General features: G+C 45.9%; 1 protein-coding gene across 2 annotated transcripts in view; it reads left to right on the forward strand.

Moving 5' to 3' along the window:
• The window catches only part of LOC125304293 (zeta-sarcoglycan), a 235,675-nt gene that overhangs the window by 134,272 nt on the left and 83,903 nt on the right, over positions 1-17,500 (forward strand). For both annotated transcript variants that reach the window (XM_048258428.1, XM_048258437.1), the window contains exon 3: positions 17,217-17,318. In XM_048258428.1, coding sequence (XP_048114385.1) covers positions 17,217-17,318 — 102 coding nt within the window. The remainder of the gene's footprint in view (positions 1-17,216; positions 17,319-17,500) is intronic.

Genomic DNA, 17,500 nt, shown 5'->3' on the forward strand with positions numbered 1-17,500 from the left:
TAATTATAATCAAGATGTGGGCCATAAAGTCTCTGGCTGTGTGTGTGTGTGTGTGTGTGTGTGTGTGTGTGTGTGTGTGTGTGTGTGTGTGTGTGTGTGTGTGTGTGTGTGCGTGTGTGTACACATATGTGTGTGCTTTAGTGTGCATGCGTCTCCCCTCTCCTGTCAGCTCTCGCCTGACTGCCTTTGTTTGCGTCTCCCTCTGAACGTCGGCAGCTTGTTTACAGTCAGCCAACAGCAAGCTAAAGAATCAACACGTCTCCTCACATCTGTGGAGACGCGTCGTGTTGGGGCTCTTTGGTGAGTGATGCCATGAAGCGCTGTCATGAGTTACCAGCCCCAGCGAGGTGATTTCCCCGCAGATCAAACGCTGTCTGTCCTCCCGTCTCCCCAGATACTGTACCGCCGCAAATCCTTTCTCTTTCCCTCGTTTTTTTTTTCTCTCTCGCCACATGCTTTTCAAACGTGCAGACGCTGCGATTACATGCGCGGACTCGATAAGAGCGGCTGCTTTGATCGTTGCTACGTGGCTGTCCTTCGAAGCACAGAGCAATGTAGAGCTCCTGAGTAGTTCTAGAAGAATACAGCATGGCAGCAAACATTTCAGCACCAAACAGTGCTGTCTTGTATTTATAATGGGGACTTATGTTTTATTATTTTGTTTAATTATTTAAGTATGTACATACATTTCTTTGTTGGAACATATCCCAGATAGGAAAGCCTTGCCTGAGCTTCATGCGGAGATTATGTATATTTCATGTAATTTCTTGATGCAAGTTCACAGCTTGTCAGATGCGGTTTTGTGGTCCGATCATTAACAGCCATTGTGGGTTTTTTCACACCCCTCTCTCTATGTGAAAGGCCATGGACATTTATTGATGAGTTTTAACAGTGTCAAAGCTGAGTGTTTGGCTAGCAAGTTATAGCCAGAGGGCATATTCAGCAGTAGAGCACCACTGATGAAATATTAAAGAACAGCTTTCAAATGACACAGCACAAAGGGGTCATGGCAATCATTTGCACTGTGCTCTTATTGGCTGCCACTATTAGCCCTATGATGAATAAGGCACCACATTTGACTGATTACTGCAGGATTGTTTATTAAGGCTCAAAGCCATGGGTCAGATGAAGGCAAAGGGCATATTTAGCATCGTTTGTTTGTGTGTGTGTGTGTGTGTGTGTGTTTTGGGAAGCACAAAGTCCCCCTCACCCGAGAATCGAAACCCAGCTTTCTAGGATTCCGTAAGAAAGCAAACGGTAAACTTGACACCCATGCCGCCGATTTTGGGGTCAGATCCGACTGGCCTGATCTCAACGATCTCTGCAACTGGACTGCTGTTGACTTGCAGTGGTCTGGAGTCAATGCCACACATGTTACACCTCATGAAGTAATGATTAAGGATACAAACATTACTGTGACTGCAACAGTACACCAAGATGGTCTGCGCTATTCAGTTCCACCTGGAAACAGTCACGCGTCTCTGCTGTCAATCAAACACCAGCAGCGTCAGAGACATTGGAGAGGACTCAAACTCCAAGGAAAGCTTGCATGTATCCCTTTTGCAGATCACTCCATCTCACACACACTTTTTCACAATTCATCTATTGATGAAGACATACTAATTTTTACAGTCAAAGTGAGGCTTCAGGTATACAACCTGTCAATCTGGTACCCTCGTTCCCACTCACCATTGTGTATACATCATGGACAAGAGCAAGTCATAGAATCCATGTCACACATTAAATAGCTGTCATTTTTACAAAAGTCTTTATGTATCCAGGCATGATAGGATTGTGGACATTATATCTGGAAATGTATCATCGTTACTTTCTCCAAATGTGTCAATACATGTAAATTGTGTTGTTAGACAACAAAGTTTTCCACGTGTTCTACAATGTCTGCGTTTTCTGATAATAATGCCACCAGGCCTGACATTATAATCATTGTTCAAGTTCAAGTTCAATTTATTTCTTTGTCCCAAATGGGCAATTTGATTGCAGACAGGATCACATACCACACAACAATAGACACAACACAATACAATACAGAAAGATATGCACAAAATAATAATTTTGTTGTGATAAATAGGTCTGACAATGCCTAAAAAGTCAGTAAAACCAAAATAAAACTTCATTAAATAAGTTACAGTAGATATAAGAAGAGGAAGTGAATATGGGGGGGTCACTAAGTGGACATCATGGATTGATGAGCACAATAGGGATGTGTTCATCCTGGAAGTACAGTAGGATGCTGTTTTGATTCATGTCTAGAGGAGGCTTACTTAACAAAGCTAGTAAAATATCACCCTCTTGTACAGCAAATAACTGGCCTTAGCTACAAATGTCAATATCTGGTGCTTATCTTCGGCAGCCTGGGCCACGTACATAGACTTGTCATTAGGGGTCTCAGGATAGTTGGCTTTACAAAACCAAGGGCAAAGCAAATTGCCAAATACTGTTCAATATCCTCCGTTATTGGAAGTCGCCAAATATGGAGAAGAAGGTGTTGTGTGTATCCATAAATCTGCTGTTTGAGATTGTCATCAGACTCACATTTGTGGATCATGCCTTAGCAATGTTCTGTATCTGTAACATTTATGTTCTTCATTTATTATGAATTGCGGACATAAATAAAGTAGTTAAAATGTGTGTGTGTGTGTGTGTGTGTGTGTGAGAGAGAGAGAGAGTGTGTGCATGTGGCAAGGTCCTGCACTAATTGTCAGTGTTTGCTCTCTGCCTGCGATAGTCATGCAAATGGCCAGTGAAGCATTCCACATAATGAAGGTCTGAAAATAATGGGTGGACTAAAATATAATTTTAAGAAGAAATGGAAGAAACTAAAGACCCTACAGGGAGTAAGGTGTGTGGGTATGTGTGTGTGTGTGTGTGTGTGGGGGGGGGGGGGGGGGGGAGGGGAAAGGAAACACCACTAGCTACCTCAAATGTAGTGGAGCACCTATGAGAGAGGGTCTGACTGTGCGTGTGTGTGTGCGTGTGTGTACACAGCTCTCTACTAGGATAGAGGCACAGACAGATATTTGCCCCTACAATAAGTGCTGTGTGGTTTTGGTTAAGTACAGTGGAGAGGAGAGGAGCCCAGAGGAACAGCGGGGATTAGTCAGTCCATTTGAGTTCAACTCAGCTCAATGCTTTTCCCTTCAGATGGACTCCTACTGGTATGATTAATAGATACAGATGCATTGCTGAAACACGTGTTAAAAACATATGATTAGGATTAGAACCTCAGTTCTCTGACAGAGAACGCGAGGCGTTAACCATGTCTGCATCGCACCCCGGCAGCACGTTCAACGCATGAATGCCCCGCCCCAAGCCCCCCCCCCGCCCCCTGCGCGTAGTCCTCCAGTGCCAGCGAGCTGCTGTTGTTTGTTTCACGCCACGGGCCTCCGCGGTCTGGACGTGTGCGCTCTTCAGTGTGTGTCTCTGCAACGTGTCAGCCTGCAGCGGAAAGTGACCGGTCCACCCAGCGTACTGTACTCTCCCAGCCTCGCACTTGTGAGTAGTGAGTAGCCCTCCTGTTTCAACAAGCTGTCCCCATTCAATGTCGCCTCTTGCCACACAGCACGGTGGCGGTCAGTTCTCGCTGAATGCTTGTCCATCATCGCCAATGAGGCGCTGTGGCATATACGTGTTCCCATGGGTTAACATCGAGTGAACTTGACTGAGAGAGAACGTATGGTTATGAATATAACTTCCATGCTCCGAAGGAAAACACGAGACGTTAACCCTTTCTGGCCTCATTGACTCTCTGGACCTGGTCCAATGAATTGCTTCAGAATGCCTGAGGCGAGCCAGTTTCTCACGGTGCGGCCATATACTGCCTATATATATATATATATATATATATATATATATATATATATATATATATATATATATATATATATATATATATATATATAGGCAGTACCCTGTGAAAAAATCTCTGAAACAGGTGATTGGAGGTTAGTTCAGGTCGATGACGTAATCCGAGAATGACTTCCCATTGGTTAACATCGATTGAAAGAGAACAGGAAGCTCAAGCAGTTGGGGGCGGTATATGACATCTCTCTTTCTCTCAGTCGGAGTGGGGTTGTGTTCTCTTACTGTGTGAGTTGTTTTGAGTGGTGGACAGATTTGAGAAGTCCCCATGTGCCCAGGGCACTCAGTCTGCCGGACACACGTCTCGTTCCGTAGCGTGAGGCGCCGTGACATTGCCCATCAGGGCCCGATTCTACCTGATGGAGCCCAGGCCACAGACGGGCCCTAATGACCAGGAGCAGGTGGACAAACCCAGCGCACGCCTTCTGCTGGACACACACACACACATACACACACATGTCCCTGGGTGATGGGGAATGGAGTTGCCCCGGGGCCTTGCTGACCAGGGTGTTGTGTGCATGGACACACACACACACACACACACACACACACACACACACACACACACACACACACACACACACAGGGCACCAGCATCCCACCCCACCTGGCCCTCCTCTCCCCATCTCCAACCCACAATGTGCTGACCAAACACACTGAAGGCCCCCAGGCCATGGAGACATAAATACCAGAGGATGGATGGATGGGGGGAGGGAGGAAAGGAGGGAGGGAGAGAGGGATGGGATGGGGAGTCAGGGGTGAAAGAGAGAAGGTAATGGGGAGAGAGGAGGCGGGATGGGACATGTTAAGATGGGGAAACAGAAAGAGGAGACAGATGGAGAATGAGAGAAGCAAAAGGAGATAGGGAAGATGGGAAACGCCATGTGTGTTGGACTGTTTGTGTGTGTGTGTGAGTGTGTGTCTATATGTGTGTGTGTGTGTGGGGTGTGTGTGTGAGAGAGAGAGAGAATGTGCCGACATGTCTGATCTTAATCTGGTCCTTCCACAAAGAGCAAGAGTGGTAGAGATTAGCTGCAGAGAACACTGAAAATAACACACAGCATGTCTACACAAACACACACACACACACACACACACACACACACACACACACACACACACCTGCTGTCTGTCATTTTTACAGAGCACTAACTCTCTGTCATTTGCTTGCTCTTAATTATATACAACTATCTCTCTCACTCTCATCCACACACACGGACAGATGCACACACACACACACACACACACACACACACACAATCTAATATATACAGATATACATTTGTACATAATGTTCTCTATTCAATTTCAACAAGGATTATGAAGCCAAAGTTATTACTTGTTTATGAAAATGTTATAATCATGTGATTACATAGAACAAGTTTTTTAGTCTATTTTTTTAGTCTATTATATTACAGTGAGAGAGCATATTATATAACGTGTGGGCGTGTAGGTACTGTTAAAATGTTAAAATAACATAATAGCATAATACACATAAACACTAATCTTACACACACAGAGACTCTCTCTGTCTCTCTCGCTCTCTCTTTCTCTCTCTCTCTCTCTCTCTCTTAAATTCAAATTCAAATTCAAATATGCTTTATTGGCACGACAAACCATATGATGCATTGCCAAAGTGTTCACAGGAATAATAATAATTAAAGAAAATACAAATACAAAATGATATAAACATGTACAAACATTACAAACATTGTTACACTTTGTCACACACACACACACACACACACACACACACACACACACACACACAGCGTCACAACCATACAAGACCATTGTCTGTACACGTGCATAGGAAAACCAAGACAGGACAAAACAAAACAAAACAAACAGGAGACATGGTGTAACAGACTGGGGCTGGGGAGCAGTGTTATGTTGAAGGGTGGAGGTAGTGGGGTGATTATCTTAAGTAATGCCTTCTCTCAGGTTATGGAGTGAGGACACATAACTGGCTGCCAGTATGCATGTGCTGGTGTCCTCACCCAAAACTACAGCAAGTTTTTTCTGTTCCTCCAGTTTTGTGAAGTTGGGAATGATGTTGTTCAAAATGGTGAAATATTTGTCTCTTTGGGACCGATATGTGTCACAGTGTAGCAGAAAGTGCACCTCTGACTCTACCTCCCCTGTCATACAGTGACCACATGTCCTTTGCTCTTTGGGCAGCCATGACTTCTTATGCCTGCCTTTCTCTATGGCTAAACTGTGGTCACTCAGCCTGTACTTGGTGAGGATCTGTCTCTGCTTCGTATCTCTGACAGTGTGGAGATACTCTGCCAATTGATAGTCTTTTTGTATGCCAATGTAACATTCTAGTTTGTGTTGTAATTTTGTTTCTTTCTTCCAGTGTTCCAAATAAGAATTCTTGTTGTTCTTGTTAATTTGGTTGATTGGGATTTAAGTGCTTTAAAATGTAGTGAATTTTGAGGGCTTAATTTTAGATGAATCCAGAATTTTAGTGATCATTTTTGGATATTAATCAATAGTGGAAATCGGCCTAATTCTGCCCTGCTAGCATTTGTGGGTACTTTTCTTTGGGTATGTAACACATTTCTACAGAATTCAGCATGCAGGGCTTCTATTGGGTGTTTGTCCCATCTAGAGTAGTCATGCTTACTGAGTGGACCCCATATTTCACTTCCATAAAGTGCAATTGGCAAAATGACTGTGTCAAATATTTTGGACCAGATTTTAATATATCTATTTGATGAAAATTTCTTTTTATTGCATAAAATGCTCGTCGTGCTTTTTCTTTTAGTGCATTCACTGCAAGACCAAAGTTTCCAGAGGCGTTAATTTATTTATAAAGCCAAGGTAGTTATAAGAAGTAACATTCTCTAGGGCGGCGTTACCTAGAGTAAAGAGGTGTCTGGTTCCCTGATGTCTGGGATGCTTCTGGAAGATCATAACTTTAGATTCATCCAAATCTGGCTTCCATGTTCCACAGGAAGCTAAACTGCTAAACTGCACTGGCTTCCATGTTCCACAGGAAGCCAGTGCAGTTTAGCCAACACAGGTGAAATGTAGTCACGTTTCTTAGATCCAGTCAGTAATCTGGCTGCAGCATTTTGGACCAGCTGGAGTCTGTTTAGAGTAGATTTAGTTACACCTACATACAGTGAGTTGCAATAATCAAGCCTAGAAGAAATAAAGGCATGTATAAGGATTTCTAAATCACTGTAGGAGAGAGAAGACTTGAGCTTTGCTATTGTCCTAAGTTGGTAAAAACTTCCCTTGACAACGCTGTTGACTTGCTTATTAAAAGTCAGAGAAGAGTCTAGGAAAACACCTAGGTTCTTGACCACACTGTGATGGTTAACAGACAGAGGGCCAAGAGACTTGCTTACATTGTTGACAGAATTTGGTGGTCCAAAAATGATTACTTCAGTTTTGCTGTCATTTAGCTGCAAAAAGTTGTTAGCCATCCACTTCTTAATGTCATTAAGACAAAGAAAAAGGTTTGTCAATGAGCAGGAATTTTCAGGGGCCACCGGTATATTAAATTGGGTATCATCTGCATAGCAGTGATAACGAATATTGAATTGATTGAAAATGGAGCCCAGGGGAAGCATGTATAAAGAAAATAATAGAGGCCCTAAAATAGAACCCTGGGGCACACCACACTTAATGGGAGCAGATGACGAAGAAGTATTGCCTAAATGCACTGAAAAAGATCTATCAGTTAAGTAAGATCTGAACCAATGTAATACAGTGCCTTGCAGACCAACTTCAACACCCCGGTGTTTTAAAAGGATCTTGTGGTCAATGGTGTCAAAAGCAGCACTAAGATCTAACAGGACCAATAGGGCACAAGAGCCAGAGTCAACAGAGAGCAATAGGTCATTATGGACCTTAAGTAAGGCAGACTCTGTACTATGAAGTGGTCTAAAACCAGATTGAAACTTGTCAAGGATATTAGAGGTGTTTAAATAGGAAGAGACTTGTGACAAAACAACTTTTTCTAAGATCTTAGAGAGAAAGGGCAGTTTAGAAATGGGCCTATAATTTTTCAAATCAGTGGGATCAAGGGAAGGTTTTTTCAGGAGAGGTTGCACACAGTTGGACTCAAGCTGCAACCCTGTCTCACCCCACGCCCTTGAGTGAAGTATTCAGTTCTTTTGTTGCCAATTTTTACGCCACACTTATTGCCCAAATAAATTGATTTGATGATGTTATACATTTTACCCCCTATACCACTTTGTAGGATTTTGAAATACAATTCTTCATGCCAGATTGAATCGAAAGCTTTTTTTAAAATCAATAAAACACGCAAATATTTTCCCCTTACTTTTTTGGTGAACATTTTGGTTTATCAGGGTATGGAGGGTGTAAATATGATCTGTAGTGCGGCAATTTGGTAAGAAGCCAATTTGATTGTTACTCAAGACATTGTGTTCAATAAGGAAGGCCTGTAAACGGGCGTTGAGGATACAGCAGAATACCTTCCCCAGGTTACTGCTCACACAGATGCCTCGGTAGTTATTAGGGTCAGATTTGTCTCCACTCTTATGTATTGGGGATATAAGCCCCCTGTTCCAGACATCAGTGAAGCAACCAGCTTGAAAAACAAGATTAAATAACTTGAGGAGAACCATTTGTAGAATGGGTGGGCTGAATTTCAACATTTCTGTCCAGATACTATCAGGACCACAAGCTTTTTCAGGCTTGAGCTTTTTAAGATTTTTTATGAGTTCATCACTTGAGATGCTCTCTCTCTCTCTCAAAGAAAACCACCACTCATTCCATGTTTTTCATCACCTTGAGCTCTCTTACAGCATAAAGCCATTTCGTGTCCAGAGGAATCGGGCACCTTTTGTGGCTGTGCTGAGTTCTGAATGCACACTTGAGAACTGTGCACAAAACTAAAAGGTTTTCTGCACCATAAAAGCCATGTGTCTGTTTAGCCTAGTGCTGTGGAAATGGCCAAGACCTGCCCTTCACTCGTTGGCTTTTCCCAGTCCAACAATGTCCTCCTGCCTGGGCTCTTTGCAATGTGAGGTATTGATGTAGTGCGCAGCATTGTGTAACCATTCAGTTCAAATTCAGGCCAAATCAAGTTTTCTACAGAAGATTATGGTTTATATGTTCTTGATGCTGGTGCCTTTATCACTGATCTTTTGTGGATTCTGGGTTGAATAGCAGTGTAAGAATGTGTATTATATGACTATTTGGCACCTGATAGATAAATGAGCTCAATCATTTTTATTGCAGTCAAAATATATTTAGTGTATGTCCATCACCTTGTGAAGAGGCAAATATAACTTGATGTTCCTTGATTTTGCTTTAACGTTGCTTCTATACCAAAATACTCATTGTATCCATCAGATTGCACTGTCATTTCAAATTCATATATTCAGCATGTTTGCTGTTTGTAAGTGGAAAAACATAACTCAATGGATGCCACTTGCTTACAAAGCCAATACAGTATATGATGGTGCTAAGAGCCAATGAAAGGCAAAAGGAGTGAGCCGGAGGTAGCCATCAGATGCCGAGGGCCTGTGTGTGTGAGTGGAGAGGATAGATGCAATTTGGCTGTCATTATGACACTGGCAGAGGGGAATTATTCAAGGCAGCCATGCGTGGCAGGGGTCAAACTACCTGGAACAGGAAAACAGCGTAGAGAAAGCCCATTAGGATTTTACACTGCGCCTCATTGTCCTTGTGCAAACGGCAGGGACCGCCTGCCAGTACTGATAGGCCTGTGTTTGTGTGCTAATATGTGTGCTTGTGTGTGTGTGTGTGTGTGTGTGTGTGTGTGTGTGTGTGTGTGTGTGTGTGTGTGTGTTTACATGTGTGTGTGTGTGTGTGTGTGTGTGTGTGTGTGTATGTGTGTGCTTGTGTGCATCTGTGTATCATACTGTATGTTAGATAACTAAAAAAGCTATTTTGTTGACTCATAGAATTCCCCATATTGATAAGGTATCATCACTCTGTAGGAGCCAATCTACCTGCATCTCCAAGTCATTTTCTCACAGCTGATCTCAGATAATAATCACTGAAGGACAACAGAAAAATGTGAACATGTTTTTACACATCCAATTTTCAATTCAAAAGTATTGACAACAAAACTGTTGGCTTGTGGCCACTGGGCGATAAGCGGGACAATGGCCTTCGCGGTGTCCAGATATATGGATCTAATGGATTTGGCGGAGGAAGCTCGCCTCCACAGCACGTCGGGGAGTTCTTTGCCTCCACCTCATCCATTAATTCCGTGTATTGGGACACCTCGGCGGCCGTTATCCCTTACATAGCACAGAAGCCACTCAGTGTAATGGGTGTTAACAGTGTAGAAAGCCCCTCGCCTTGTGTCCCGGCGCTCACACAGTCTTATCCATACCACACCACACACCTCCACCCCTCCTCACCTCCTCACTGGTGGCCCATTTTACTATCACCGCTCATCTCCAGCTACACCCATCTCCTTTTCTCACCTCAAAGTCTTCACACTTATTCTAGTGTCCTACATGACCCACGACTTTGCTACAAAAATCATTTTGTAACTTTGTCACTGGCAGCCCCCCCTTCCAGAGAATGAGAATGCTCCAATACTCCAGCACCAAGAGCAATGAGATTCATTCAACATACATTCATTCAACATACATCATGCAATCTCTCCTGCCCAGTGGCCTGTAGTTTACATGTAGCCATCGCCTCATCTCCTCCTCCACCCCCCATCCCAGCCCATCTGATCCATAACTAGCTCTCAACACTCCCTCTGGATGGATTGAGTCCTTGACCTCCCGCTGACCTCTCTCTCCCTCGCACCCTGGGCGGGAGGAGGCCCAGCGGTCCGGCAGCGGAGCTGGGGGTGGCGGGTGAGTAATGAGAGGGCCCCGGCAGTTAGGCCCCATCAGGACCACCCTCGGCCAGCGAGCGCGCTAATGAGCTTAGTGCTGCGGGGACGTCCACGTGGCTAATGGCAGCGGGGGCAGGCGGCGCCGCCCACCACGGGCCACGGGAGGGTTGTGGGGCGCCTCGGAGTACTCGCCAGGGGTGGAGGTGAGGTGGAGGTGGAGGCCACCGGGGCTTTAATGGAGGACGGAGGGGAGATTGCTCACTCCTGGCGGCCATCTCCGCTTCATTAGGCCGAGGTGCAGAAGAGAGTGCTGGACACACACACACAGGGATGTGTGAGTTATAGCAAGCCATTGAAGGGACTGTGCAGGACTTTGGCCAAACACAGTCAGGGCAGAATACGAGACACACACAAACAGAAGGAATCCCACACACACACTACTTTCTCCTTAGCTCTTCACAGGCTTGTAGACCTGTACACATTTGTGGGACTCTCTGATGGCACATGTACAGTTGTCACGGTCAACCTGGCAGGACACTTGAGAAGATCGCTACTTCTGGTAAGGACATAAGATCAAAAGGCCAGCCCAGCTGTTATATTTGCTCTCTCTCTCCCTCTCACTCTCCCTCCCTCTCTCTCTCTCTCTCTCTCTCTCTCTCTCTCTCTCTCTCTCTCTCTCTCTCCCTATGGCCTCCCTATAGGAGTTAATATATCTCCCTATAATTAATCTGTGTGATTAATTTACACCTGCAGTGTCCTGTTTGCTCTGCTGCTGTACTGGGTGACCATGAAGGGGAGCATGTGCGATCTGTGGGAAGGGGCCTCCTTGGCAGAGCAGACAACAAGGACAGCCACAGCTGCTGCCTGTGTGAAATTCACACAGTGTTTGGAGCTTGGGTCCACGCCTAAAGCAGTGACCTATCCAGAGACAGACTCTGGTTTGGGTTTGGCCAGTGTGTGGCAGTCTTTCAACATCAGACTGCAACAGATAAAATGACCTTTATCCTAGCACAGTGTTGGATTAAAAACAAATAAAAGACACATAAAAGAAGACTTCAAATAATGGCGTGTGTGCATGTGTGTCTGTCTGTGTCTGGTCGTGTGTGTGCACAATTGACAGATGCGCAACGCGTCACGCACACACACAACCTCCACCGACCCCTCCTTATACCCCCCAAACACACCTCTCTCTTTCTCTCCCTCTCGTCTCATCTCCCCAAAGCCGTCTGTCTCTCCCTCTCTCTCTCTCTCCCTCTCTCTCTCTCTCCCCCTCTCTCTCTCTCTCTCACTTTCTCTCTTGCACCTCTCATCTTCCCTCCCTACCTCCCTCCCTCCCCTCAGGGCCAAATCACCATCACCCTTTCATGTCAGCGTTTGTTCTTCGCCTCCCCCACCACCCCCACCCCAACCCCTCCCATCCTCTCGGCAGGTGGGGGGCGATCGATACCGGCTGCCCCAGCGCCGATGCCCCAGCCCTGGCCATGACTCACGGCTCTGGGCAGAGGGGGTGGAGGACAGGAGCACATGGGGAAGCCACAGGTCCAGCCAACACTCAGTGGTGGCACTCACAGGAAATGCCAGGGCAGGGCAGTGGCATCAACAGAAAGATAGGATAGACCCACAGGAGTAGATGGGTTTGAGCAGCCAGCGCATCTGCACTGGACATGGTCAGAGAGATGGACATTCAGTTTCATTCAGATTCAGTGCCATTTAAGCAACACTGCCCGTTTATATTGTTATGTTTTATTGTTTTATTTTTCTCAGTTTAATGTAGTTTGGTCTGCATTACATAGCTAGTGCTTCAAATAAAGACAATCATGTCCCAACCTTTCGCCAGGCCAGGTGAACCAGCTTGTCTGGAATGCTGGACAGTTCTGCTTGGACAGACCTAATCAGGCGGTGAGATATGCAATCAAAGGCGCTCAAAAGCCAATGATTATGATTCTGCGCATCTCGGGGGAATGAATTTGGAAAGGCAGGCCCCTCCATTGAAGGCTTTGCATTGCGAAAATCCAATAAGCCATTGATCCCTCTGACATCGGCTGCCAGGGGAGTCGCATTGTTGAAACGCGCCGGGGAGAAACAAGTGATTACGGAGACAAATACGGACCCCTGGCTCGTTATTGGTTGTTATTAAAAGAAATAACAGGAGCGCTAAAACAAAGTGGGTAAAACACACCCAAAGGATAGGCACTGTGATGCTATCAGGAAAATAAAACTCCGTAGTCTGGAATGTTTTGGTAAAGAGAGGATGACTGGAGGTCTTACTTTTCAACATGCCATTGAAAGAATGCAATGTAATCTCTTGAGATGATGTAGCTCTCCTCATTTTTTCATGTCATCCATCTTTTGCTGTCAAGACACTCGGTCAGTGACAGTGAGCATCCTGTCCACTCAGGGTGGACAATACTGTTTGGTGGGGTATCATTTTGGGGGTGTCAGGGTGGTGTTTGTTGGGGGTTAATTCAGAACAATTTGCCTTGTTAGGGGTAATCAAATTGCACAGTATTTGCACGTGATATTGTGTTCAGCCAGCCTTGGCGAGTGGTCCAGGGCCCATCTATCAGAGGCACTAATGATGTGCCATCACCCTAGAAGTGTTTCCACTGTGCCGAGAGCTGCTCTTTACTGCCTTCCCACGGCCAGCAGACGGCCATCCTAGAAATGATTGTTTTCCGATGAAGCAGACGCTACAATCCTATGCCATCCAGGAAACTGCTTCTCCGTGCTCACACATCATCCCAGCACACAGACACGCAGCCACATACGCAGTTGAATGTCCACACACACACACACGCACACACTCAAACCTTCGATGGGAATGGGGGGGGGGGGGGGGGGTGTAGACACACACGCCCACAAGGGTATGTTTGCGCTGCAATTCAGACGTCTGGTTCCTGTTTGAGGATGGTGAGTCTGTGTCTGGTGGAGGTGCGGGTCAGAGTGATCTCAGGCTTAATTGCCATCGGCCTGACTTGGAGCCACCGAGACGAGGGGAGAGGACAGGTGATGAGATCACAGACACGGGCACAGACAGGCGCCTGGGTGGCCTTTGAAGATAATAACTGGCTTAGACCCAAATCACTCAGTGTGTACCGTAAATAGTTTCATATCAGGGCTTCATATGAGAACATATTGTGAGACTCGTGGTGTGTGTGTGTATGTGTGTGTGCATGTGTGTGATTGCAGATTTGATGCAGGCTAAGGATATGGAGATAGATTGTTTGTTGAGTGAGCTCCAAATAGCTTGGGACTATAATGCTCTTTGGCCCTCTGGGAGCCATGCTGGATTCAACAGAGCTGTGTAATAAAGTTCATCAGCACCGCTGTGGCAGTGCAGCAATGGAGTTGGAGGAGAGAGGGTGCAAACATGTCTGATGATGCATAGCCATATTTTTATCATACAGTAGATTATTTGTGTCATTCTGTGTCATTATAAAACAAGTAATATTATGTGTGTGTGTGTGTGTAGTATTGCATTAGTGTTTAATGACCGTGACCAATGATGATGCGTGCGATGTGTGTGTGTGTATGTATTAGCATTTACAGGCTAAACATGCCATTCCTCGACACATAACTCAGGTAACCCCTCAGAGTCAGATAGGGATGAAAGTCGAACAGATGGAAACAAATACAATGAGAGGAGTGAGATGGGAGAATTAGTGGACTAAAAGGTATGGCAGCTCAGTGGTTAATCCTCCATTTACATTCAGATCAAGCGTGGTGACAAACAACCCTGTAAGGCGTTCAACTGACAACTGAACAAGGAGACCTGGATGGATGACAAGAACCTACATAGTAACAAGAGAGAGATAGAGAATAGAGAGATAGAGAAAGCAGACTCAAGACACATCAAAACAAGAAACAAGATGGAGTGTGCAAGAGAAAGAGGTCTTAAAAGAACAATGATTATTCAAAGAAGAGAGAACAGTGAAGGGGAAAAGAGAAAGGGGTGATTGAAAGTCTCTGTGGTCAAGGAGAGTGCCTTGATTGAGAGAGAGAGGCCATGCTATTAGAATGGGAATAAGGATGGATAGATGGAGGGAAGGAGGGGCAGCAGCATCCCAGTGGCCTGAGCAGCTCTCAGATGTGTGTGTGTGTGTATGTATTAGCATTTAGTGTAAAACATAACATTCATCTGACACATAACTCAGGTAACCCCTCAGAGAGTCAGATAGGGATGAGAGTCGAACAGATGGAAACAAATACAATGAGAGAGTGAGATGGGAGAGATTAGTGGACTAAAGGTGGCCGCTCGGTAGTTGTCCTCCATTTACATTCAGATCAACGTGGTGACAAACAGCCCTGTAGGGCGCGTTCAGCTGACAGCTGAACAGGAGACCCGGATGATTGACAGACACCATGGTAACAGAAGAGAGAGAGAGAGAGAGAGATAGAGAGATAGAGAGAGAGCGGGCTCCAAGAGACATTCAGAAACAGAAACAAGATGGAGTGTGCAAGAGTGAAGGGGGTGCGAAGAGAGAGACAATTATTCAGAAAGAGACAGTGAAGGGGGAAGAGAGAGAGAGGGTGATTGAGAGTCTGTGATTAAGAGGGAGAGTGCCTGATTGAGAGAGGCCATGCTATTAGAGATGGGAATAGAGATAGATAGATGGAGGAAAGGAGGGGGGCAGCAGCATCCAGTCGCCTGAGAGCAGCTCTCAGCATCTGCCCTTTCACTGCCCGTCTCCCCTAATGCTGCCGCCGGCCTGGCCCTGTCGACCGTCACTCATCACTCCGCTCCGAGGACACTGCCCACCACTCTCTACTTGTGTCTGTAGCACATAGCATTATAGAGAGAAGGCCTTTGTGTGTGTGTGTGTGTGTGTGTGTGTGTGTGTGTGTGTCTGGATGTGCCCCTGTTGCTATGTGGAGTGGAGCACACTAGCGGTGCCTATACTGCTGAACTGTTCACAAACGAGGTCAGCTGAGCTTCCTGCTGGCTCTCCCTCCATCCATGGGCCATTTCATGACGCATTAGCAGACTCTGTGGCCGATCTGTGGCAAATGTGCTGGGTCAGGAGGGCTTGCGGCCATGCCGTGGCCAACGACATTTCTCTCCCCTGTCCTCCTCATCATCTCCGCTCCTGGGCCACAGCCACGTCAACAAAACATCCAGGACGGTTATTTGTGAAGCACATTACTCAGTGGCTTTAACTCTTTGTCTTGGGAGGCAGAGGGGGTCAAGCTGCAAGCCTGAGAGAGGAGAGCACCACTCACCATGTGTGTGTGTGTGTGTGTGTGTGTGTGTGTGTGTGCGCGTGCGCATGCATGTATGTATGTGTGTGTGTGTGTGTGTGTGTGTGTGTGTGTGTGTGTGTGTGTGTGTGTGTGTGCATGTATGTGTGTATTTGTGTGTGTGCATGTATGTGTGTGTTTGTGTTGGTGTGTGTGTGTGTGGTTATGGATCCTGTGGTATGGGGGGAGGGGTACACTGGAGGGTCAGCCTAGGGCCTCTGTCCTGTTCATTCATCCACTGCACTAGAGTGATTGAATGCTGTCCACAGGGAGAACTTGTGTTTGCCGTGGACAAAACGAAATGTCCAAACTGGGGAATTTACGATCGAGTCTGTGTGTGTGTGTGTGTGTGCGTGTGTGTGTGCATCTGTGCGTGTGTGCATCTGTGCGTGTGTGCGTGTGTATATGTGTGTGTGTGTGTGTGTGTGAAACATGGGCAGAGATGGAATTGAAAGTCCATCCAACCTGCAGTTCAACCTGGTTTAATGGAAGCCCCTAGCTGCTATACATGTAAGTTATTGTAGCCCGGTTGCCTTTCAGCCATGCAGGAGAGAGGAAGAGAGAGAGAGAGAGAGAGAGAGAGAGAGAGAGAGAGAGAGAGAGAGAGAGAGAGAGAGATGAGAGAATGCGAGGCCGGCAGAAGGAGGGTGGTAGGTAGAGAAATAGCTGTGGGGCTCCTCTTTTGTGTCGCTTCAATTGAATGCGACGCCCTGCCTGAGAGAGACGTTTAAATTTACTACCTGCCACATCCAATCACGCACACAGGTTTACACCTCACCAGAGAAGAAGCCAGGGAGAGAGAGAGAGAGAGAGAGAGAGAGAGAGAGAGAGAGAGAGAGAGAGAGAGAGAAAGAGGTGCAGAGGAGAGACAACTGCCAAACGTTCAGGTGAGAAAGAAAGGTTGGAGCTAGATTGAGCGAGGGAGAGCGAGAGGGAGGTGGGAGGCCTCGACAATTTAATTGTTCTGAAAACATGGTTACACATCATACAGCGGAGTCCTACTGGGACGAACATTTACCGCTCCTGTGTGTGTGTGTGTGTGTGTGTGTGTGTGTGTGTGTGTGTGTGTGTAAAACTGCACATTTGATCCGTCTCTTGTGTTGCAGGTGTGTGTCCGTTTGATTCTGAAGCAGTGATACTTTTTCATACTTTTTCATGCATCATATGTTTTGACCGTTCCTTTCTCCACCTAGACCAGGAAACTGAACCTGTAAGTGTACTTATTTTCAATGCTTGACACAAGCCTTTTGTTTTTGTCCCCCTCTCCTGCCCCTCTCTCTCTCTGCAGGATGGCATGGGAAATCTCCGCGTGACCAAAGAGGGCATCAGGCTGGAGGGTGTTTCTGAGTTTCTTCTGCCACTCTACGTGAAGGAGATTCAGTCCCGAAGGGTGAGCATACTCCTCCTTCTCCATATCAACCTCTCCCTCCCTCTCCACATCTCTCTCTCTCTCTCTGTCTCTTCACACTGCAAAAATAACATTGAACCAAGTGGTAATAGTCTCATATTAAGATCAAAAAATCTATTTTGTATTGTCTTTAGTATCAAGAGACTTACCTAGCACTCTCTTGA

The sequence above is a fragment of the Alosa alosa genome, chromosome 1 (genome assembly GCF_017589495.1).
Source record: "Alosa alosa isolate M-15738 ecotype Scorff River chromosome 1, AALO_Geno_1.1, whole genome shotgun sequence".
Lineage (NCBI taxonomy): Eukaryota > Metazoa > Chordata > Actinopteri > Clupeiformes > Clupeidae > Alosa > Alosa alosa.